Source organism: Mesoplodon bidens (assembly GCF_964165515.1).
Source record: "Mesoplodon bidens genome assembly, chromosome: 13".
Taxonomy (NCBI): domain Eukaryota; kingdom Metazoa; phylum Chordata; class Mammalia; order Artiodactyla; family Ziphiidae; genus Mesoplodon; species Mesoplodon bidens.
In genome coordinates, this window is record NC_138169.1 from 25,651,270 (window position 1) to 25,674,191 (window position 22,922).

General features: G+C 55.8%; 1 protein-coding gene across 2 annotated transcripts in view; it reads left to right on the plus strand.

Annotated features, from left to right (window-relative positions):
- The window catches only part of BCR (BCR activator of RhoGEF and GTPase), a 99,086-nt gene that overhangs the window by 37,417 nt on the left and 38,747 nt on the right, over positions 1–22,922 (plus strand). For both annotated transcript variants that reach the window (XM_081252519.1, XM_081252520.1), the window contains exons 2-4: positions 11,942–12,108; positions 17,708–17,812; positions 18,151–18,336. In XM_081252519.1, the coding sequence (XP_081108645.1) occupies positions 11,942–12,108; positions 17,708–17,812; positions 18,151–18,336 (458 nt within the window). The remainder of the gene's footprint in view (positions 1–11,941; positions 12,109–17,707; positions 17,813–18,150; positions 18,337–22,922) is intronic.

Here is a 22,922-nt window from a genome sequence, read left to right on the forward strand (position 1 = left end):
AGGCCTACGGTTCTCCCCCACCCCCTTATCTGCTGGAGCAGGTGATGCCAGAGGTTGAAAATGAGGGCCAAGCCCTGGGTCACCCTGGCCTCCAGACCCACAGGGATTTCCCCAAAATCAAAACCCTGATCAGCCTCCAGCACAGACTGGGCAGGAGGGCACTCAGCCCACACCCTCCGAGTCCCCAGGTGTGAGAGCCCCAAGCAGGGGCCCCGCAGTCTGGTCTCCGGCCGGCCGTCTTTGCTTTGGCAGAGCCCACGCCCTGCACCTGGCCAGCCTGCCGTCAGTGGGGTCAGAGAAGCAGGGTGGGGTCCACCGAGTGAGTGGTCCTGGAGCTGCACAGAGAGGAAGCCCCCCCAATAATCACCACCTGAGCTTCTCTGGGCTCTGGTGATGCCTTTGGTCCAGGTCCCCCATGGCCGGAGTCCCCTGTATCTACATGGAAGGGGGCGGCCAAGGCACAGGAAAGGCACAACCGCAAACTGCTTCTTTCACTGCTTCACACATGTCTCGGGGGAGCTGACCTCAGTTCCACTCCAGACACCCGGGCACATCCTCCCCACAGCAGCTGGGCCAGCTGCCCCACTGTGGCTCTGCAGTGAGGTCTCCGAGACTGTCCCCACACCATGGTGCTGAGAGGACCAGAGAGCACTCGGCTCCAGGCTCCTCCCCACCTCCCCCCGGTGTGTCCCTGGGCAGCAAGAGTGACCATGTGAGGCGGCTGGTGCCGAGGGACCCGCGCCCACGCCATCTTCCTGTTGTGGAGTTGGTGCCTGCATGCACCACTTCAGCACCAGCTTCCTTTGAACCGTGTGGAAAAGAGAGATAAACGGGCCCTCTGGGCCAGTGGCCGAGATAAGGGTACTCCGGTCACTCCCCCTGAGCTGCTCATGGGGCTGGGTGCCAGGGCCTCTGCCTGTGGGAAAGGCAGGGCCAGGCCTCGCTTGGCGGACAGGGGAGGAAGAGGGGGTGAGCCCAGGGCTCATGCTGCAGGAGGAGAGGGCCAGAGCGCCTGGTCCTCTCTGTGTGGGGAGGTGGGTGGAACAGGTGCAGAGTCAGGGCCTAGAAACAAAATGCGGAATCTCAAGGCCAGGGCCGCAGCCCGCTGTGCGCTGGGAGGGTGGAGGTGTGCCGAGCCCTGCTTGGTTTGTAGACAGCCGTCCTCCTGTTCACGGGGCGTTCTCTCTGTGTGCCAGTCTGTCTCCAAATTTCCCCTTTTTGCAAGGACACGATCGTGTTGTGATTGTACCCAACCTAATGACCTCATTTCAACTTGGTAAAGGCCCTGTCTCCAGAGAAGGTCACACTCTGCTGTAATGGGGTTAGGACTTAAGCATATGAATCTGGGGGACACAGTGCAACCCGTAACACTGCCCTTCTTTTGTTTGTTTCTTAAATCTCCAAACCTGGCAGATTGTGTGTGTGTGTGTGTGTGTGTGTGTGTGTGTGTGTGTGTGTGTGTGTGTGTGTGTGTGTGTGTGTGTGTGTGTGTGTGTGTGTGTGTGTGTGTGTGTGTGTGTGTGTGTGTGTGTGTGTGTGTGTGTTAAAATATACACGACGTAAAATGTACCACCATAACCACCTTTTAGTGTATAGTTCAATGGGTTAAGTACATTCACATTGTTGTACAACCATCACCACCATCATCTCCAGAACTTTCTCATTTTCCCAAACAGAAATTCTGTCCTTATTAAACGGTCACTCCTCACTCCCCCCTCCCCCAGCCCCGCCGGCACCACCATTCTACTTTATGTCTCTGTGAATTTACCTGACCTGGGTACCTCACAGGTCGTGGACTGATGTCCCCCTAAAGCTCATCTGTTGAAGCCCTAACCCCCAATGGTAGTAGTGAGCTACACTCACTGTGTCCATGAACATGCAACCAGACAAGGCCGGATGAGGACTCAGCCAGAACCCATCCATCTGCACACCAGGAAGAGAGCTCACCCTAGAACCAACCCAGCTGGCACCCCATCTCACACTTCAGCTTCCAGAACTGGGAGAAAATAAGTTTTTGTTGTTTAAGCCACTCTGTCTGTAGGATCTTATTATGGCAGCCTGAGCAAACCAATGTCTCCAGACAAGTGGACCCTATAGCATCTGTCCTTTGTGACTGGCTTATTTCACTTACATAGTGTCCTCAAGGCTCATCCATGCCCGTCACATAGAGCAGGACTTCCTTCTTTTTTAAGGCTGAGTGATGTTCCATTTTGTCGCTGGACCGCATTTGGCTTATCCATTCCTCTGCCAATGGACACGTGGGTTGACCCCACCTTTCAGCCATTGCGAATGCTGCTGCTGTGAACACGGTGTACACGTACCTCCTTTCTGGACCCTCCCCAGGCTTCCTGCAGGAAGTGCCGAGGCGGAAGTGGGGAAGGTGGGTCCTCCTGCCAGTGGCTGGGCCCTGGGCTGGGCTCCATGTGGTGTCCACCAGATAGGGAGCCCTTCCCTCCTGCCACCTTTTCTTTCCTACCCTCCGTGTTTCCTCTTTGGAGTGGGAATGGGCTGGGGGAGGGGGGCATAGCCATGCACTGACCATGACCTGGCTCCTGGCCGGGCACCTGGGCCAGCAAGGAGGGACCACGCTGATGGCTTCCCCTCCACTCCTAGACCACGATCCTGTGCCTGGCGCTGCCCTCTTGCAGGTGCCATACTGCTGCCGTCACCACTGCTCTCCTCCCACCTCCTTCCCTGAGGTTGTGGCCTCAGGCACTGGGAACTCAGCGTCCCCTTCACTGTTCCTCCCCTCGGTCCAAGCCCCTTGGTCTGGCCCTGTCTGTTGTGTGTCCATGTCTTGCTGTCTGTTCCCACTGAAGCTGGGCCCTCTACCGGTTCACCTGGAGTGACCGTCACAGAAGCCTCCGGCTGGTCCCACCTCCAGCGCCACACCCAGACATACTGCCAGTGTTGCCGGCCCCTGGGCCCCACTCTTGCTCCAGACCTTCGAGGCCCCTGATTCCTCCTAAATGAAGCCCGAGTCCTTGGCCCACAGCTCACAGCTTCCCCAGAAGGACTCCTGCCGCTTCTCCTCTAGTTTCCTGCACGTCACCCTCCCAGCCTCCCGCATGCGGGACCCTGGAGGCCCCCACCCCCTCCAGCGTCTCTGCTGGCTGAAGGCCCAGTCGTTCTGTCTCATACGGACCTCGCCTCCGTAAAGCCCTTCTGGATCCCTCGGGTCGGCCGTCTCTTTTCTGACTCCGTGACACCACTTCCAGGCCATGGGCTATGTCTGTGTCAGTGTCCTGTGGCTGCCATAACAAATTATCACAAACTGTGGCTTAGACAACAGATGTGTGTGCTCTCCGGTTCTGGAGGCAGAAGTAAGTCCAACGTGAAGCTGGGGCTGGGCCGTGTCCAGCTCTGGTGGCCCCGCGGACTCCTTGGCTTGTGGCCGCATCATTCCAGCCTCTGCCCCCATCCTCACATGGCCTCCTCTTCTGTCCTTCCTGCCTTGTGTTCTGGGGGAACTAGCGTCTGCCCCCTCACTCCATGGTCACTTCCTCGGGGAGACGGTCTCTGCTGCCCGCCTGAGGGTCCAGCTGCCTCTCATCGGTGGCCTTGCCATGATGTGTGTGTCACGTGACTCCTGGGGTTCTGCAGCCCCCAGGGGCAGGGGCTTAGTCTGTGGTGCCTGCTACTGCGTGCCCGGCACCATGCCCAGCATGAGTCAGGGGTGCCCTACGTCTTGGCTGAGTATTGGGTGCTCAGTACATACATTAGTTTGATTGTCTGAGGCCAGACTGCCGCCGTGGTCACAGAGTCAGGCTGTGCAGAGTAACAGTCACATCATCCTGGCCTGAGGGCTGCAGCCTCCGCCCACCCCTCCCAGCACCAGCTGGCTCTGGCCCAGGCCCAGAGCATAAGTGATCTTTCCCTTCCTGAAGATCTGGGAGCAGAAGGCAGAGGTGGGTCCTTGGAGACAGAAGAGAGTCCTTTGATAATGTTCTAGATGCTGCTTGGGAAGGGTCCTCGTCTGCCCACACTGGGGGCACTCGGGCTTTGGTGCGGAAAGTCCTCAGCAGAGTTGACCTTCAGGCAATTCAAGCTCCACCCAACTGGAACCCAAACCCTGGGTGGGAGGGGCCGTGGGAGCTGTCGGCCCATCACCCCAAGAGCTCAGCCTGGGCACCTGGGGCTGCCTGGAGAGTGGGGCTCAGGCCCCTCCCAACTGCATTTTCCGGCCTGTTGTGTGGACTTAACCAGCCTCAGGGCCTTGTGTGTGGCACACGCTGGTCTGAATTGTGAGCTCCCCCTGCCCGGGCATTTGGGACTTGCCATGCTGGCCTGGTGATGTCATTGTTGGGGTGGCAGCATGAAGGCTGAGAGGTCCTGGTTCCTGGGGTGCCCTCTCTGCCCCTCCTTCTCCCACAGAACCACGGGCTCTGACGGCAGGCTCTCGCCAGAATGCAGCGGCTGACTGGATGGGGGATGTCTCGATAGAAAGGATTTTGATCCACGTGGTGTAGTTGCAGGAAGGGACAGCTGCCAGCCTGACGGTGGAGGAGAAAACAGAAGAACCACCCAGATATCTCAGAAAGCGCGGCAGCCTCTCACTGCCCGTGGGTGGCCTGAGGTTACAGTGCCAGGCCATATTGACCTCTGTCCAGAACGATGCTCCGGGTCTTCAGGAAATGGCTGGATGATGTTCTGAGGTCCCTGTTTAAGAGAGAAAAACAGGTTTTGTTCTGTTTTGTATTGTTGAGATGAAATTATACAGCAGAAAACTAAACATTTTCAAGTGAACCACTCACTGGCACTTAGTTTATTCACAATGTTGTGCAACCACCGCCTCTATCTAGTTCGCAAACATTTTCTTTTATATATATATATATATATATATATATATATATATATATATAGTTTTTTTTTGGCTGCACCAGGTCTTAGTTTTGGCATGTGGACTCTTAGTTGCGGCATGCAGGATCTAGTTCCCCAACCAGGAATCAAGCCTGGGCCCCCTGCATTGGGAGTGCAGAGTCTTACCCACTGGACCACCAGGGAAGTCCCCCCAAACATTTTCATCACCCCAAAAGGAAGCCCCATACTCATTAGGTACCTGCTTTCTGTCTCTATGGATGTGCCTATTCTGGACATTTCATATAAATGGGATCAGGCAGTATGTGGTCTTTGGGGGCTGCCTTCTTGGCATAATGTTTGGGAGATTCATCCATGCTGTAGCCTGTGTAAATACTTCCTTCCTTTCTAAGGTTGAATAATATTCCCTTGTATGGATAGACCACTTTGGTATATCAATGTGTTTATCCATTCATCAGGTTTTTTTTGTTTTATTTTATTGGAGTATAGTTGACTTACAATGTTGTGTTAGCTTCAGGTGTATAGCAAAATGATTCAGTTATACCTATTCTTTTTAAAATATTTTCTCATATAGATTATCACAGAATATTGAGTAGAGTTCCCTGTGTTATACAGTAGGTCCTTGTCAGTTACCTGTCTTATATATAGTGGTGTGTGTGTTCACCCTAGGCTTCTGATTTATCCCTCCCGATCCATTCATCAGTTGAGGGATAGTTGTGTTGTTTTACCTTTTGACTATTTTGAAATATTGCAAAAGAGAGTGCTCTTTGAACATTCTGGTACAAGTTTTAGTTTAAATATCTCTTTTCATCTCTTTGAGTTACATACCTCAGGAGAGTAATTGCTGAGTCATACGGTTATCAGTTCGGCTTTTTAAAAATGTCTTTGCTTTGAAATGTGTTTGGAAGGTGATCGAACTGGGCAGGTCACATGGTGGACCTGGGTGTAGTTTTTCTCTCAGAGACTCAGTTTCCCTGTCTGAAAAATGGGCATCTGGAAGTTCCTGCCCCCTAAGGGGATGGGGGGAGATTCAAGGAGATTCCTGCCCCCTAAGGGGATGGGGGGGGATTCAAGCCTCTCCAGAGGCTGTGCCGGGCGAAGGTCAGCAGGTATTTGGCAAAAATACCCACTTGCTACATCAAAGATTTGAGGGTTTTCCACTGTTTGGGGAACTTACTTCCCTATAGCACCACAGACATCCTCTGACTGTACCCAAGTTCTGCTACAAATAAAGGAGCCAGCCTTGGACACGGAGCCCCAGGACCAGTGGCCTGTCCCACAGATGGAATCTGCTCTCAGCACACAGGGCAGCAGGAGGAGGAGGGCTCAAAGCTCAGGATGAGTGTGGGGTCCAGAGCCAGCAGTGTCCCGTGGAGCCTGTGGGCCCTTTGGTGAGACCTGGACCTCCCTCCTTGCCCAGTTTTCTGAGCCTCTCCCAGAGGGGCGATGCCTACCTGGCAGGACCCCCCTCCAAGGATGTGAGCTGCCGTCTGTGAAAGTACCCAGCACTGCACCACCAGCACCACTGTGCTGCTGCCCTGGGACCAGGAAGTGGTGCGGGACCGGGAGAGGAGGGTAGGAGCCGGGAAGGGGACTTCTGCAGACACGATGCGATGTGGTGAGGGTTCCAGGGCTGCCTCAAGCTGCAGCTGACAGAGACCCGGAAGCCAGTATTTGATCTGCTTTTAACTTTGTAAATAAATACAGCCCAGTCCTCTGCTGGCGGTGTAAACGGGGATGGAGACCACCCGCTGCTGGGGTCTTCCTGTTGCCCCACCCGAGTTCCCGGTGCCCCTCTTCCTGTTCTTCTGTCTTCTTTTTTTTTCTTTGGCCGCACCACGCAGCTTGTAGGATCTTAGTTCCCAGATCGAACCTGTGCCCCCTGCATTGGAAGCACAGAGTCTTAACCACTAGACCGACAGGGAAGTCCCCTGTTGTGTCCTCTTGACCCCATGTGTATTTATCAGCGAGCCACTCCCTGCTCCCCAGGCCCCTCTCCTTGGTCCCTTGTCTGTTTTGGGCAGGGAGGGCTGAGAGTGTAACCTTTGCTCCTCCCGAGGGCCTGCTCCAGACTCACGGGGTGGGGAAGGCACGTTGACCTGAGGGGTGGGACGGGGCTGGGATCTCGCAGCAGCAAGGCAGCCGAGGCGGGAACTGGGGACCCTCCAGGCACCTCGGGTCCGGAAGGGCCCCCCTGCTCGGCTGCCCCCAGGAGGTGAGCAGCCAGCGGTCCGGGCACACGTTTCATGGGAGTCCTGCAGCGGCGGTCCCGCAGGGCCCGGCAGAGGCCTCAGATGGGGTCTCGCTCCCTGAGGTGCAAAAGCAGAAATGAGAAGGGGCGTGTCGAGGCTCCTGGGGGCCCTGTGAGCGGCTGAGGGACTGAGGCTGGTCCGGGGGTAGGTGGCGCTTTCCGGGCTGGTGTGGCGTGGCTCTGCCAGGGCAGGGAGGAGAGTGCCCGGGGGCTGCAGGCACGGATCTGCGATGGGCCAGGTCCTCCTCTGACCTCAGGAGCCCGGCTGGCAGGGATCTCATCCAGCCTGGCTGGGGAGAGTGCAGGTGGATAGGGAAGAGGCCCGGGAAGGGGTGTGTAAACTCAGAGGAGAGGGGCGGCTCGGACCCGGCGTGCGGCTCTGCCAAGTTGACGGGTGGACAGCATAATGGCAGGGGCTGCCCTTGAGGCTGCATTTACAGAGAAAGCCCAGGCTTCCCTATTGTCTTTATTGCTCAAGAAATACACAGGTTGGGAGGGTGTCCTGGAGCCTGGGTGGCCATCACCCGGACCTCTCTCAGGTAGCACACCCTTGGAAGTTTCAATTCTATGCTTATTTTGTGCTTATTTTAGATGTGATTGCCAAGAGGCTGCTAGAGATTAAGGGAAGCCGCCCTGTCCGCTCCCCACCCCACCCCCATACTGCCACCTCACCATTGCCACTGGCGGGAGGGGCTTAGGAATGTGTCATGTACGTAACATAAAGTGGACCACTTTAATCATTATAAGTGTGCCGTTCAGTGGCATTAAGTACGTTCACTTTGTTGTGCAGCCATCCCCACCATCTGTCTCCAGGACTCTTTCCATCTTCCTGAACCAAACTCTGTCCCCATTAAAAAATAACTCCATTCTCTTCTACCCCCAGACCCCGGTAACCACCATTCCATGTTCTGTGTCTATGAATTTGACTTTTTAGGGACCTCATATAAGTGCAGTCATAGAGTAAATTTGTCTTTCTGTGACCGGCCCATTTCACTTAACATGGCATCCTCAGGGTTCATCCACGTTGCAAGCAGGTATTGGAATGTCCTTCCTTTCTAAGGACGAGTGATATTCCATTGTATGGATATATGGATAGACCACATTTTGTTTATCTGTCACCCATCGATGGGCAGGTGGGTTGCTTCCACCATTTGGCTCTTGTGAATAATGCTGCTGTGAACTTGGGTGTGCAAATATCTGTTCGGGTCCCTGCTTTCAATTCCTTTGAGTATATACCCAGAAGTGGGATTGCTAGATCATATAGGAATTCTATATTTAATTTTTTGAAGGATTTTTTTTAAACCAGTGTCGTCCTTGAGGTGTAAGAAGGGGATGTGACCTGGGCACAGACTGGGGACCCCACCCCCTGCCGAACTGACCCTTTTCCTTCTGCTTTTTTGGAGGGGGGTGGGGGCTGCCTTTTTTCCTTGCATTGGAGGATGGATTTTAGATTTGCAGAGTGCTTGGCTGGAGGCTGCTGAGCCAACTTGCCTGGAGAGGAGGTTTCAGATTTCACTGTGCAAACCTTTTTCCACACTAAACGGGGAGCTGTGACTCAGCCTCGCTGCCCCCTCCCCTTCCCTCCCCTCCCCTCCCCCTCTGGCTCTGAGCATTGGGTTGAGCCTCCTTCATCTCACTGAGCCTCTAGAAGCCATGGAATCCCAGGCCCATGCCCGCTTCTTTCCTGTGTTTGGCTTCAGCCTTGGGTAGAGCTTTGCAGGAAGTGCCTGGCCTCAGTGGCCACCGTGTCACCAGGTGGCCAGGCCCAGAGAGGTTTTCCCGCTGGGTGTTGCTGGCAGAGGAGGGGAGAGAAAGGCCTCTCTCTCACTTTGCTCTGGTTCTGGGGAGACAGTGGCTTTCCAAATCCCCAAATAATGCACCTTGTGCTCAAGAGGAGGGGGACCCCTGTGGTGTGGGGACCTCGGGTATGAAAACCCTCCTGCAGGGTGAGAGGAAGGCAGGTCCCTGTGTGCTGGTTAGAAGCCGGAAGAGGCAACTGAGGGCTTTCTTCCTGCCTATCACACTTGCATCGGAGCAGTCTTGGGGGGGGTCAGTGAAATGAGGGGTGCTGAGTCCAGATTAGCTGGACAGTAGACTGAGCCCTCAGGTGGGATGCAGGAGGGGTGCCAGCCATCCAGAACTCAGGCTTAAAAGCATCAGTTCCTCAGATGTCGATTTGGGGAGGTGTGTGCAGAGGGAAGATGGCTGGGTTTTTAGTTGCCAGGGAGCCTCCTCACTACGCCATGGCATCTGGCTGCAAATCCGGCCCCTCAGTCTCACCTGGTGGGGATGGAGCATCCACCTCGGAGCCGATGATCCCCCTGGACACGGGCCAGCAGACCCTCACGGGGTGGGGGGGATGACTTGGTTTTGCACCAGGTTGTAGTCCGGATATCGTGGAACCAGCACGTGGTTTCACAAACATGAATTCTTGCAGTTCTTGGGGTGAGCCTTGGGGCCTTGAGCCTGACCCTGAAGTTCTTACTGGAGACTCAGTGTTGATTTGACCTTGGTCGTGAGCGCAGCGCAGTCACGGGCCTGGAAATCAGGTGGTGTGCTCAGTGTTCTTCCAGGCGATGAAGAATATGTTGACTTTTTAAGATTGTTGTTTTTTAAAAAACAGTTCAAAGGTTCTTAGGATATGTGGACGCTGGTAATTCTGAGCTAATGGAAAAGCCGGGCCCAGAGGAGGAGTTGGGGGCAGAGGATGGGACCTGTTGAAGGAGGTGGGGAAGGCACGGCCGGCCACCCTAAAGAGTGACAGTGATGTTTTAGAGCTGAGGGGGCCTCTATCCATTGTCGAGTTCATGGGCCCAATTTTAAGTCAGCAAAACTGAGACATGGACCGCTTAAGTGAACCGCACCATCTCAGGTGTGCAGCCCCCTGGACAAGACCAGAGCCTCTTGCTTCTGAGACATTCCCACCACGGCTTAGAGCTGCCCACCTGCCCCACCTGGAGGATGAGTCCCAGGTTGCAGGGCCAGAGCAGAGAGCCCCGTGGCCCAGGGGGACCATTCAGGTTCACGGGGAGTGAGGCCCTGACAGCTGGAGCCTTCCGCCCGTGCCCAGCTGCTGTCGGAAGCAGCTCCTGTGGTCGGCAAGTTTCGAGTAGGGGTTGCTGTAATTTAGGAAAAGAAGGCCTTGTGTTTATTTTATTTAAACAAGCAAACAAACCTGTGATTCCCAGAAGGAAGTGGAAGCTGGAGTCAGACCTGTTTTGGAGGGTGGGGTACGGAATTAGGATTCTGCATTAACAGGGTTTTGTGTTTTTTAATACAGTTGACCCCTCCCCAGCTGTCCTTGGGGATGCTAAGTGTAAGCTAGTTAAGTGCCTTTGCAAAATCTCAGGAGGAGGAGGCAGAACTTGACCATGACCTCAGACTATCCTGCAAGGACAATACAAAACCCAAAGTCCAGGGGGTCTGTGGGTGATAACCCAACACAACGATCTTGGTAACTAAAGCCCCTATGATGGTCCGTGGATTAAGGGCCCATGGGATTAAGAGGTACCAGGGTGCCTCTGTGAAGTTCTTGGGGTCCTCCTGCTACACTCACCCCAGAACTAGCCTCTGCTGGGACCCTCCTGTGGACACACACACAGGCAGAACCCAGCCTGGCCTTTGCGGCTGGCACCTGAGTGCAGACACCAGGGACACAGGTGGATCGACATGGCAACCAGCACGGTGCCAGGCCGGGTAGGGGTAGTGCAGGATCTCTGCCCTGGCTGTCTGCTAGAGTCCCATGGGAATCCTTTACAGCCACCAGGGCCCAGGCCACCCCGGGCATCTGACTCAGTCTGTTTTCAAAGCTCCCCAGGTGACGCTGCCCTGTAACCAGGGCTAAGGACACCTGTTAGAAGGCATGTGACCAGCTGGGACCGGAGGTGGAGGAATGGGGTGAGGCAGAGGCGTGGGAGGGAGCTGGGACTTTGGCCGTGTGGGCGCCCGCAGCTCGGTGGCCGGTCTTAGCCTGCAGTGAGCACCTGGCCAGTCCAGCCGTGGCTCCTCCCGGCTGTCCACATGGAAGGAAGTGAGAACAGTCTCGTTTCAGACCCTGGAAGCCCGAGAGTGGCCCTGTGCTGGGCCCTGTGCCCACCTGGCCTGGGCAGTGTTTGGTGGTGGCAGTTGTTGTAAACTGGTGACTGACCACCCCAGAGGCCACCTGTGCTGTAGCCTTGGGCTGCTTGCAGGTGAGTCACGGTGACGTGACTTAACCCAGTTGGGATGACCTCTTGGAAATCCCGGGTGCCCTTTGGAAGGAGTCGAGAAGTGGCCCTCATGTGAGATTTGGAACAGGCTGGGCCATTGTAAGTTGATGTCCCAGTGAGGGGGTCCCCTGAATTAGAACAGTTCTGGGAACAGAGCTACCAAAGGGCCAAGGGCTTGGAAGCACGTATGGGCTTTGTGGTTTGGCCTGGGATGGGGCTGACTGCCGTCAGGTGCCTGTAGGAAGGTGTTAGCTCTATAACTAGGTGCCCCCAAATACGGAGCCTGCTGTAGCATAACCCACTCTCTGTGCTCACAGGGACACTCGGCTGGGAGAGGCCTGCATCCTGTTTCCTGGCCCTGCACCTAGGTCAGCAGGATCAGGTCAGATCCCACAGACAAGGTAAAAGGATGTCCCTGACAGCAAGGTACTAGCATTTGGGGTCCACCTTTCAGGGCCCCCTCCCGCTGCCCCACAGCTGTCGAAAGCCCAGCCTCGTGTCGCCTGACGAGGGGGCTGCTGCTTCGTCCCCTCCTCACGCTGCCGTCTTTGGCCAGTCAGTTGTGAAGGTGAGGTCAGCCTACCCTGTTCCATGCCTGTAGGTGACTGGTAGGGCGTGGAGCCCCTCTCCTGGCTCTAACACAGGCTGCTTCTCTGCAACGTAGATGCACCATTCGGGACGCCGCCGGGGTACGGCTCTGCCACGGACCGGGCCGAGGAGCAGCGCCAGCACCAGGACGGGCTGCCCTACATGGATGACTCACCCTCCTCCTCGCCCCACCTCGGCAGCAAGGGCAGGGGTAGCCGGGACGCGCCGGAGTCCACCAAAGTGGTGAGTCCCAGGGTGGGAGGGCGGGTGTCAGCAGTAGCAAGTGGGTGATGGGACAGCCAACAGTCGGAAGTCAGTCACTAAAGTCACTAAAGCCCTTATTCCCCCATCTGGTGCGTGGGGACCGCCTGCCGGGAGCATGAGCTGCAGGGGTCGTGGGGCTCTGTCGGCAGGGCATGGACAAAGCAGGCAACCGTGCTGAGGCCCAGAACTCAGCTGCCGTCTAAAGCAGTGGAAACTGGGGTGGTGGCCCTAGCAGGGTGCCGAGCAGGGTGGTGTCTGCACCCAGAGCACTGGCCCCCTTTTGCCAGAGGAGATGCTGAGATGACTCATCCACTTTCCAGGGTCTTTCTCCTGAGGTCTCATTGTCATTAATGATCCCACCATCACCTCCACTCTACAGGTGGAGAACTGAGGCTCCGAGGTCCATGGCGAGTGCAAGCTGGCACATCCTGCAGGTGCCTCTCTCGTGGGCACACGGCTGGGGTGGTGGCGGAGCTGGTGTGCCAGCCCAGCCTGGCTCAGTGTCCTCACACTCTCAGCGGGCCCACGGCTCAGGCGGGCACTGCTGAGGTGCATTAGGGCCCAGCCGGGCACCCCTTTGACCTGTCGGGGTCTTTCCTTTTGGTCTGAGAGGGTGCTGTCCTTGGGGCACCTCTGTCTTTCTGGTCCCACTGTCCCTGAGGACAGACACCTTCCCCCTTCTGCTTAGCTTGTTTCTGGGTAATCTCCACTCTGAGTTTAAAACTGAGAGAGAGGGGGCTTCCCTGGTGGCGCAGTGGTTGAGAGTCCTCCTGCCGATGCAGTGGACATGGGTTCGTTCCCCGGTCTGGGAAGATCCCACATGCCGCGGAGCGGCTGAGCCCGTGAGCCATGGCCGCTGAGCCTGCGCTTCCGGAGCCTGTGCTCCGCAACGGGAGAGACCACAGCAGTGAGAGGCCTGCGTACCGCAAAAAAAAAAAAAAAAAACTGAGAGAGAGGGACTTCCCTGGTGGTCCAGTGGTTAAGACTCTGTGCTTCCACTGCAGGGGGCACAGGTTTGATCCCTGGTCGGGAAACTAAGATCCTGCATGCCGCATAGTGCAGCAAAAAAAAAAAAGAGAAAGAGTGAGAGGACTCTGCTTTTCCCTGTGGCTGGAAGCATATCTTTTCACTGCAGTGGTCTCTCCGCTGGGCTGGTGCCTTAGCTGCAAAACTACTTCTTTCTTTTGCGTTTTTGATTTCTGAAGACCACCATGCTGGGCAGTCTTCTCGTCCTGAAACGGGGGTGGGAGGGGAGCCCATGTGTAATGCATACCTCCCTCATGGAGCTTCTTACCAAACAGCCAGTTTCACCATTTTACAGATGAGGAGACTGAGGTTCAGAGAGGCAAAGTGACTTGCTTGAGACCATACAGCTACCAGATCTGAAGCCTTCCCGACCCCTCAGCTGACAGTCTTTCCCTCAACTGCTTTGCCTTTTTTTGATGCATCCCCTTTCTTCCTGCATTGTGGGTGTCACTTGGTACAGACAAGCATCCTTACGGCTGAGCCCTGAACTTGGACCGTCTTCCCTGTCCATCTATGGTCCCTGAGGGCTGTCTTCCCCCCGCACGACCTTGCTCTACTTCAGGCCCCTTAAGGAGGCTGCTCTGCCCTCCCTGTGCCCCAGGCCCTGTGCAGCTGGATGCCCACCTACCTCTCCCTGGGCTCCTGCCCTCAGACCCCTGCTACACTGACTTGGGGTTCTGCCCCCACCTTTTAGCCCCCAGTTGAGGGGCTTATCTGCTGTGGAGCCTGTCCAGGTCCAGGTACTCACCCCCTCCTGCCTCGTAGAGCCCACAGGCATTTCTCACGTTACACACAAGGCAAGAGGCTGCACCTGCTTGCCAGGCCTGGGGGCTCCAGTCCCCAGCAGGCCACCTGGCCCAGAGAGGTGTCAGGAAGCACCTGGGTGAGATGGGGACTTGAATAGAGGAGGGCTGCACTGTTTTGTTCCAGAAGCCCTGTGGTTAGGTGCTTGGAGCCCCAGGGTGGGCACCCTTCACTCCCCTGGAGACAGGCACAGCCCTGACTTTCTGGGTCCCCCGTCAGCTCTGCAGTGAGACTTCCTTCTTTCATCTTTGATTATGGGTTTGAAGGTGATGCAGCTGTCACTTTCTAGCACCCACAGAAAGCATGGTGGTCTTGAGGTCAAAGCTGCCTCATCCCCATCAGCCAGGGGAGGGGTCCCTGCTCATCCCTCTCCGTCCCTACCTTCCCGGGTGGGGCTCATCCCCGGCTGCCGAGCTTGGGCCCTTTGAGCAGTGAGCTGTCAGGAGGACCTTCCTGGGGACTCCATGGCAACTTGGGGGCTCGGTGGCCTCCTGGGGTGCAGGTCAGCTCCGTGCATACCCGTCCCCAGGGTTGGGTAAGGGGTCAGCAGAGGCCAGGCCCCCCCCCTTGCCTGGGGCACTGTGGAAAGGATGCAGGTGGCCATGTAGGGTAGATCCTGGTGACCGAGGCTGTCCCAGAGCTGAGCGTCAGTGACATTCTCCATCCCTGGTCTTTCTCAGAGGTGCCTGCCAGTCTTGTCAGTGTTTCCTCTGGACCCATAACTATGCAATGCCAGCCAGCGAGTGTCAGGATAAGGATGAGGGTCTGGGCATCACCCCCAGCTGCCATCCTGTGGGGAAGCGGTGTCCTTTGTTCTGCAGCTGTGCTGACCACCACATCCCAGCCAGGAGCAGCCCAGCCCTCACGGCCCAGGTTCTGCACCCCAATCACCCCAGACCCCAGGGTGGGGGTGGGCCTGGCAGCTGGCTGGCGGGTGGCAGTTCTGTTCCCCTGGGTCCCTCCCTCAGCTTCCCTACTTGTTTTGCCACACCCAGTTCATTTTTTATTTTTTATTTGTTCTTTTAGCCTCAGGGTTGTGTTGCCTTGCCCTCTCCCCTCCCGGGCAGCAGTGAGAGGAAGCCTCCTTCCTTCCTTCTTCCACTCGCCCTTTTCCTCCAGCTTCCTCCCGCGGTCTCCCGTCTGGACTGGGTGCATTCACGCGCCCTTCCCAGTGCTGGCACTGGGTGCATTCATGCGCCCTTCACAGCACTGGCACGTGCCGAGGTGGGGTCATAAACATCGCTGGTCCCCGCCCTGGCCTTTGCTCTCTCTCTGCACTTCCCCTCCACCCTCTCTCCTCTGGGTGGGGTGGGCCAGTGTCCAAGCCAAGCCAAGCCGTCCCTGTCTGCTGCCACTGGCCCGTTTGAGGCTCAGGAGAAGGTTGTAGTCTGAGGAGAGGTGCCCTCACCCCCACCCAGACGTTCCCCTGAGCTGGCTGTGCCCTCTGGAACGGAGAGCTGGGCGGGACGCTGTCCTGCCTATGTGCCTTTTCCGCCCGGCTCTCCAGGCTGCAGCGGTGGGAGCAGCCCCACTGGCCGTGCTCACAGTAGTGGGGTTGTTGCCGGGCGCACGAGCCTTCACTCTGGACCCGCTGGGAGGCACGTGCAGGGTCCGCTGGGAGCTTGCTTCCCCGAGGCGCCTCCGCTCGCGACGTGGCCTCTGTGGTCTGAGGTGAGAGGAGATGATGGGATCCCTTCACCCTGCACATCTGTGCTGATAGTGGTGGCACTGGGGGCCCAGAGAAGGCTTCATGGATGGTCCTAGACCCCAGGACCCGCTTGTCTCACAGACAGGGGTTCCCTGGAGGGGCCCTTGGAGCTTCGTAAATATGCGGCCAAGCCAGGGCCCAGCCAGCGGTTCTGGATCCTGTCATTGGTTGGTTTATTCTGTGAGTCTTTGTGGAGCACCTGTGTGTTCCGGGCGCTGTGCCCCAGAGGCTCCCACCCTTGGAGCCGCTGCCCAGCGTGGTCTGGACGGGGGCTGTGGTGTGGGGCGTGGGTGTCCTTTCCCCGGAGTGGCTCTAAGCCAAAAATCTGATGGCTGTCCCCCATGTGTGCACACACAGCTGTCTCCCATTCACCCACAGCCTGGGAAACCCATGACGGAAAGTGCAGGGCTGTTACGTCCCCTTCTCTGGACACAGGGCCCCAGCCGTCTGGCACCTCCCTCAGACTACAGTGAGGCCGGTCAGCACAGGCCGGGCAGAGGGAGGGCAGCCTCAGCCTGGTGGAGCACAGGCCACGGGCATGGCCAACCTGACACCAGATTGCCTTGTTGGTGGTCCAGGAGCAAGTGAGGGGTGTGGCCAAGAAGTCGATGAAAACAGCAGTTTCATTGCCTTTGGAATCATCATCTGTATTAGTTTCCTGGGCACCTGTAATAAAGTACCACAGACCATGTGGCTTAAACAACAGAGGTTGATTTATCCCAGTTCTGGAGGCTGGAAGTCAGCAGGGTTGGTTTTTCCCGGGGCCTCTCTCCTTGGCTTAGAGATGCCCATCTTCTCCCTGTGTCTTCCCGCTCTGTGTGTCTGTGTCCTAATCTCCTTCTCTTGTTCTTTTTTATATTGAGGCATTGACATATAGCATATTCGTTGTAGGTGTACAGCATAACGATTTGATATATGTATATATTGTAAAATGATCACTAACCATAAGTCAACATCCATCACCACACGATTACAAATTTTTGTTCTTGTGATGAGAACTCTTAAGATCTATTCTTTCAGCAACTTTCACGTGTACGATACAGTATCATTAACTATAGTCACCATGCTGTTCATTACATCCCCAGGGCTTATTTATTTTATAACTGGAAGTTTGTACCTTTTGATCACCTAGTCTCTTCTTAGAAGGATACCAGTCATTTTGGACTAGAGCCCACCCTAGTGACCTCATTTTAACTTGATTACTTCTCTACAGACCCTTTCTCTGAACACAGTCACATTCTCGGGCACCAGGGACACATCGCCCCCATAACACCATCACAACTAGGGATGGAATGTGGTCTTCCAGCCATCTTGGACCCTACCCCCTGCATCTGCATCCAGGGGTGCGTCAGCTCTGTGCTTCTGAAGCAAAGGCAGCAGAGCATCACCCCACATATAGTAGGGGCGTTTAGTAGTAAGGAGAGGGGGACCTTGCCGTAGCCCACATGTATGCAGGTCCAGAGTCTGGAAAGCAGGCTCAGAAGATCAGGTTCAAGGGACAAAAGCCCTGAACCCAGGGGATGGGGTTTCCCTTGGGCAGGTGGCCACAGCCCCCCACCCCACCACTGTGGCTGGGAAGGAGGTGGTACTGCCCGGGCCTGGTCGGTCCAAGGGTCAGGTGGCAGTGGCACAGAGGTCGGCGAGGCAGGTACCGGGAGAGGAGAGGGGAACTGCAGAAGGAGTCGGGATGGCCATGTTGGGGGCCCGACGCCCCCTGGGCTCAGCCTCTTCCAGGACAGCCGCTCCTCGGTCACGGGTAGAAGGTGTGGAGAGAGGCCTTGCCCGCCCTGCTCAGCTCCAAACTGCCCGTTTCCTGGTGTCAAGACCAAGGGTGGCCTTTGGCTTATCTGGATGACCATCCAGAATTTGCAGCGACCACAGTCGAGCTGACATGCTGGGACCCCCGTGCCTTCCTAATTTAATCCCACCTGGAACCTTCTCGGGAAGCTTGTCCTCAGGTTGACAAGCCGGCTTCCTCTCTGAGGGGGGCCGCCTCAAGCACCCTCCCCCGGGTCTGACTTTTGTCCATTTCTCCTGCAGAGTGAGCTGGACTTGGAAAAGGGCTCAGAGATGAGGAAATGGGTCCTGTCTGGAATCCTGGCTAGCGAGGAGACTTACCTGAGCCACCTGGAGGCGCTGCTGCTGGTGAGGAGGGTGCAGGGGCTGAGCGGGCAGGGTGGGCCCTGGCGAGCTCTGCTCATGCGTCCCAGGTCCCAGGTCAGCCTGGGAGCAGCCCACCCTCCCAGGATCCTCGACACACCTGTGGGCAGGCAGGACATGCCACCTCTGTGGAGGTTGAGCCTCCCCAAGGGGCAGTGGATGCCAGTGAAAGACTCGGGTACCAAACCAAGCTGGCTTTAAATTTTTATTGTTAATGGAATTTTAAAAATAAAAGCATGTATGTCACGTGACCACAATGTACTTGACAAGTGGCGAGCCCTGACACCTGTGCTGCCCCACCAATCACCTGTGCCCTCTTCCAGCCCATGAAACCTTTGAAGGCTGCTGCCACCACCTCTCAGCCGGTGCTGACGAGCCAGCAGATCGAGACCATCTTCTTCAAAGTGCCTGAGCTCTATGAGATCCACAAGGAGTTCTACGACGGGCTCCTCCCCCGCCTGCAGCAGTGGAGCCACCAGCAGCGCGTGGGCGACCTCTTCCAGAAGCTGGTGAGTGACCCGGAGCAGGGACCCGGCAGCCTCCTGAGGGTGACGGGGTGACGGGCGGGGGCCAGGCCTCTCCCTGAGCCTGGTGCCACCTGCGGGCAAGGCTGCTGAGGGCACGATGGGGAGAGAGAGTCCGGGACACATCTTACTGCCTGGGATGCCAAAGGGGGGCTGTGGGGAGGGGGCACCGCCACAGCACCACTGCTGGACCCCACGTGAAAGCGAGGCTTCCCTCCCTCTGCTGGCCCCAATGATATCTCTGGTCCTTTCCGGGTCCGCTCAGTTTTACTCAAGGTTCCCAGTCTCCAGACTGGTCCCCTCTGGACCACAAAGAAGCCGCTGCCCTGGGAACAGGACTCAGACTCTGGGCAGGGGTACTGGGGCAGGCAGAGCCTGGAGGGGCAAGCACAGGTGGGGACAGCGGGGGTTTGTACTTTATTTCATTTTTGCGGTTCTATGAATTAAAGGCTCTTGAATTAATCAAGAATTTAAGCTATTTGTAATGAGGTGGATGGACTTGGAGTCTGTCGTACAGAGTGAAGTAAGTCAGAAAGAGGAAGACAAATACCGTATGCTAACACATATATATGGAATTTAAGGAAAAAAGATTGTCATGAAGAACCTAGGGGTAAGACAGGAATAAAGACACAGACCTACTAGAGAATGGACTTGAGGATATGGGGAGGGGGAAGGGTAATCTGTGACAAAGCGAGAGAGAGGCATGGACATACATACACTACCAAACGTAAAATAGATAGCTAGTGGGAAGCAGCCGCATAGCACAGGGAGATCAGCTCGGGGCTTTGTGACCACCTAGAGGGGTGGGATAGGGAGGGTGGGAGGGAGGGAGACGCAAGAGGGAAGAGATATGGGAACAGATGTATACGTATAACTGATTCACTTCGTTATAAAGCAGAAACTAACACACCATTGTAAAGCAATTATACTCCAATAAAGATGTAAAAAAAAGAATTAAAAAAAAAAGTAGTTTGGGGAGGGAAGGCTGTTCAATAAAAGTCAGGGTCATACGAGAGGAGCCCTTGGGTCCCCAGGGGGTCCCTAGCTGAGGAAGTGGTGAGAACAGGCCTTCCGTGTGGCCCCAGCTCCCGCCGCAGCCATTTTGGGGACCTGGAGGCACGTTTAATGCTAGCGACTGTGAGGGCAGCTTCCTGGGTCCTTGCAGGAATCGGGACGTGTCCTGTGGACGGGTTGGAGGAAGGCAGGAGGGCTGGTTTGTACCTGGGGATGGCCATGCCGGGCTGTGAACCGAGGGACCGTGAGGCCGTCTGGTCCCCGGGTGGTGGGTTCAGCTCTGATCAGGGGGTTCAAGGGGGCCTGCGGGTGCCCTGTCTCAGCTGGGCTGAGGCAGCCCCACCAGGCAGGTCCCGTCTCCACCCCGTGCAAGTGAGGAGGCCGAGGGGCAGGAGGTCACCTGCCCAGACGGTACCCCTGGTCTGTCTGCCTCCAGGAAGAGTGCTTTGCCCCTGCCTTCAGGGTCATAATACTGGAGGGCGGGTGGTGCTGGATGACAGAACAGGGTTTCTGCAAGGGCTCAGTGGGCCCAAACTGGCTGGGAGTCCATTCGGCAGACGTAGCTCTGGGTCCCTGGTTACAGGGAGGGAGAGGCGGCCGTCGGGGCAGGTCAGGGACCTTCTCGGCCATTTGCTGACCTCGGGGCCCACGAGGAGCCAAGGAGTCGGCTTTTAAAAAGTCAACGGGACTGGGAAAATCTAGTAATCAGATGAAGCGGGTTGGTGGACCCCTTGGCACTGGCCAGGCCACCCCCGGAAGGGACCAGGCTCGGGTGAACACTGAACTGAGACGTGGGTAACGTAGAACTTGTCCCAACAGAAGGGGTGGTTGAGGGACCTGAGGATGATGGAGAATACTCTCAGATGGAGCTGCCGGATCGATGTTTGTCTTCCAAGGTGTGAGGTTCATGTGTGAGGAGGCCCCCACCTCTGTGGGTCTAAAGGGGGAGCCAGTCTCTTTAGGTGGAGGCTGGTGGGGCATGTCTCTATATAAGGGGCAGCAAAGACGCCACCTCCCTGCACCGTGAGCCCCCATCCTGGGATGCCCTCGAAGGTGGGTGCTGGGTAGGCCTGGGTGACTGGGATTCCACCTCTGAGGACCGCTAATCCTGATTAAAGGGTTGCCTGGGCCTCCTGTGCTCTTTCCCTGGAGTGTACTCCCTCCTGAGGGAAGCCGGTCCTCTGGGGGTGGGGTGGCCAAGGTCACCGGGCCCTCTCTAAGTGCCCAGAGCACGCGGTAAAAGAACGCCAGCCCCCAGCCCTCCTGGGCCTCCCAGACGCCCAGCTGGCCCACCACCGGCCTGTCTTGGCTCATGCTGGGCCCCGGCGTTCCGCCCGGGTGTGGCTTTCCTGTTGGCCACCGCCCCAGGCTGCAGACTCTCCCGCCCGGGACCGCTTTCCCGTGGCCAGAGAGCGGAAGGCTGTGTTTTGACGCAGGTGCTCCCCATCGTTGAAGCCCACATCTTTGAAGAATTGTGTTGTGGGCAGAAACTGCAACCACGCTCTTCCCCAAATAACACTCTGAAGTCACTCGGAAACTGAAAAAAAAAAATTTAATAGTCTGATGAAGACCAGAATTTGGAAAGTTTCCTCTGGTTTCCCTGGTGTCCTTGAACTACCTTCACGTATCAGATGTTGCAGCGCAAAGACATGGGGAGAGAGGTGGGGCCGACGTGGGAAGTGGAGCCCTAGGAACCACGTGCTGCATGTTCACGTGTGTGCCGCCAGGGCCGGGCGCTGCGTCTCCCCAAGAACAGACAGACACCGTCCCCGTCCCTTTCAGATCAGCACCACAGGGTTAGGCTCCCCAGCTAGGAGAGTCTTAGGACCCGAGGAGCCTGTGATGCCCCAGCCCTGGTACCTCTGCCACCTGGGAACTCATGAGCCACACCTGGTAGCTAGGAAGCCCTGTCCTGACGGCGCCTTGACTCCCCTTCCTGTGGGGCTGTGGGTTATTGCCCATCTGGGGGCTTCGTTTCTGGCTGAATTTTTATCAGCTCAGTTTTTTTGTTTCTAATCATTTCAAACTTCCTGAATTGTTGCAAGAATAGCACAAAGAACTGGGTGTGCGCCGGATATACCAATTGTAACATTTTGCACTGATTGTAACACTTTGCCACATTTGCTTAATCTTTAATCTTTATCTCTTTCTCTCTCCTTTGTATACACCCCCACACACACACGCATACATGCTGAATAGTTTGAGAATAAAATGCAGATCCCTCTGCCCTTTTACCCCTAAATACTTCATCGTGTATTTGCTAAGGACATGCTCTTCTGCAACCCACAGGACGGTCCTCCATCGGAGGATGGTTCACAGTTGAGTGATACTATTATTTAATATGCGATGCTTCTACAGATCTCTCCCAAGTTAGCCATCATGTTCTTTGTAGCCATTTTCCTTCTGAGTCCGGATGCAGTCCAGGTCACAAGATGTACGTGGTTGTCAGGTCTCCTTGGTTTCTTTCCATCTGTACCAGTTTCTCAACCTCTGCTGGTCTTCCACAACCTTGACATTTTTCTAAAGGGTGCATTCTAGTTTGGGTCTGATGTTTCTTCAGGAATAGATTCAGGTTCTGCGCTTCTGGCAGGAAAAAAAAAAAAAAGCACTGCAGTGACGCTGTGTCCTGTCGGTGCCTCACATCGGGGGGCACGTGATCTCCATTGGTTTATCGGTGCAGCTCGGGTTCTGATTAGTGCATGAATTGCTTGGAACTTCTCAAAAACCACGTGGAAGATGTGAGCTCCTGGAAGAGGGGGCAGGAGAGGTAATGAAAGGGGTTCTCCTCCCAAAGACCCTGTGTTAGTTTACTAAGGCTGCTACAGTCCGGGTGGCTCAAACAACAGAGATCTATCTCCTCCCATTTCTGGAGGCTGGAAGTCTGAGATCCAGGTGTGAGCAGGGCTGGCTTCTCCCGAGACCTCTCTCCTCGGCGTGTAGAGGCCGTCATCTCTGTGTCCTCACGTGGTCGTCCCTCTGTGTCTGTGTCCTAATCTTTTCTTCTCATAAAGCCCCTAGTCAGATTCGATCAGGGCCCATTTGAATGGCTTCAGTTTTGCCCAATCACCTCTTTAGGTCCATCTCCAAATACAGTCACATTCTGAGGTGCTCAGGGTTAGGGCTTCAACATATGCATTTTGAGGGGACACAGTTCAACAGTGATATCCCCTCAGGACTCGGCTAAGACGTTGCCTCTTTATTTTTTTTTTTAATTTTATTTTTTTATTAGTTTCTGCTTTATAACAAAGTGAATCAGTCATATATATACATCTGTTCCCACATCCCTTCCCTCATGCATCTCCCTCCCTCCCACCCTCCCCATCCCACCCCTCCAGGCGGTCACAAAGCACCGAGCTGATCTCCCTGTGCTCTGCGGCTGCTTCCCACTATCTATCTACCTTACGTTTGGTAGTGTATATATGTCCGTGCCTCTCTTTCGCTTTGTCACAGCTTACCCTTCCCCCTCCCCATATCCTCAAGTCCATTCACAAGTAGGTCTGTGTCTTTATTCCCGTTTTACCCCTAGGTTCTTCATGACATTTTTTTTTTAATTCCAT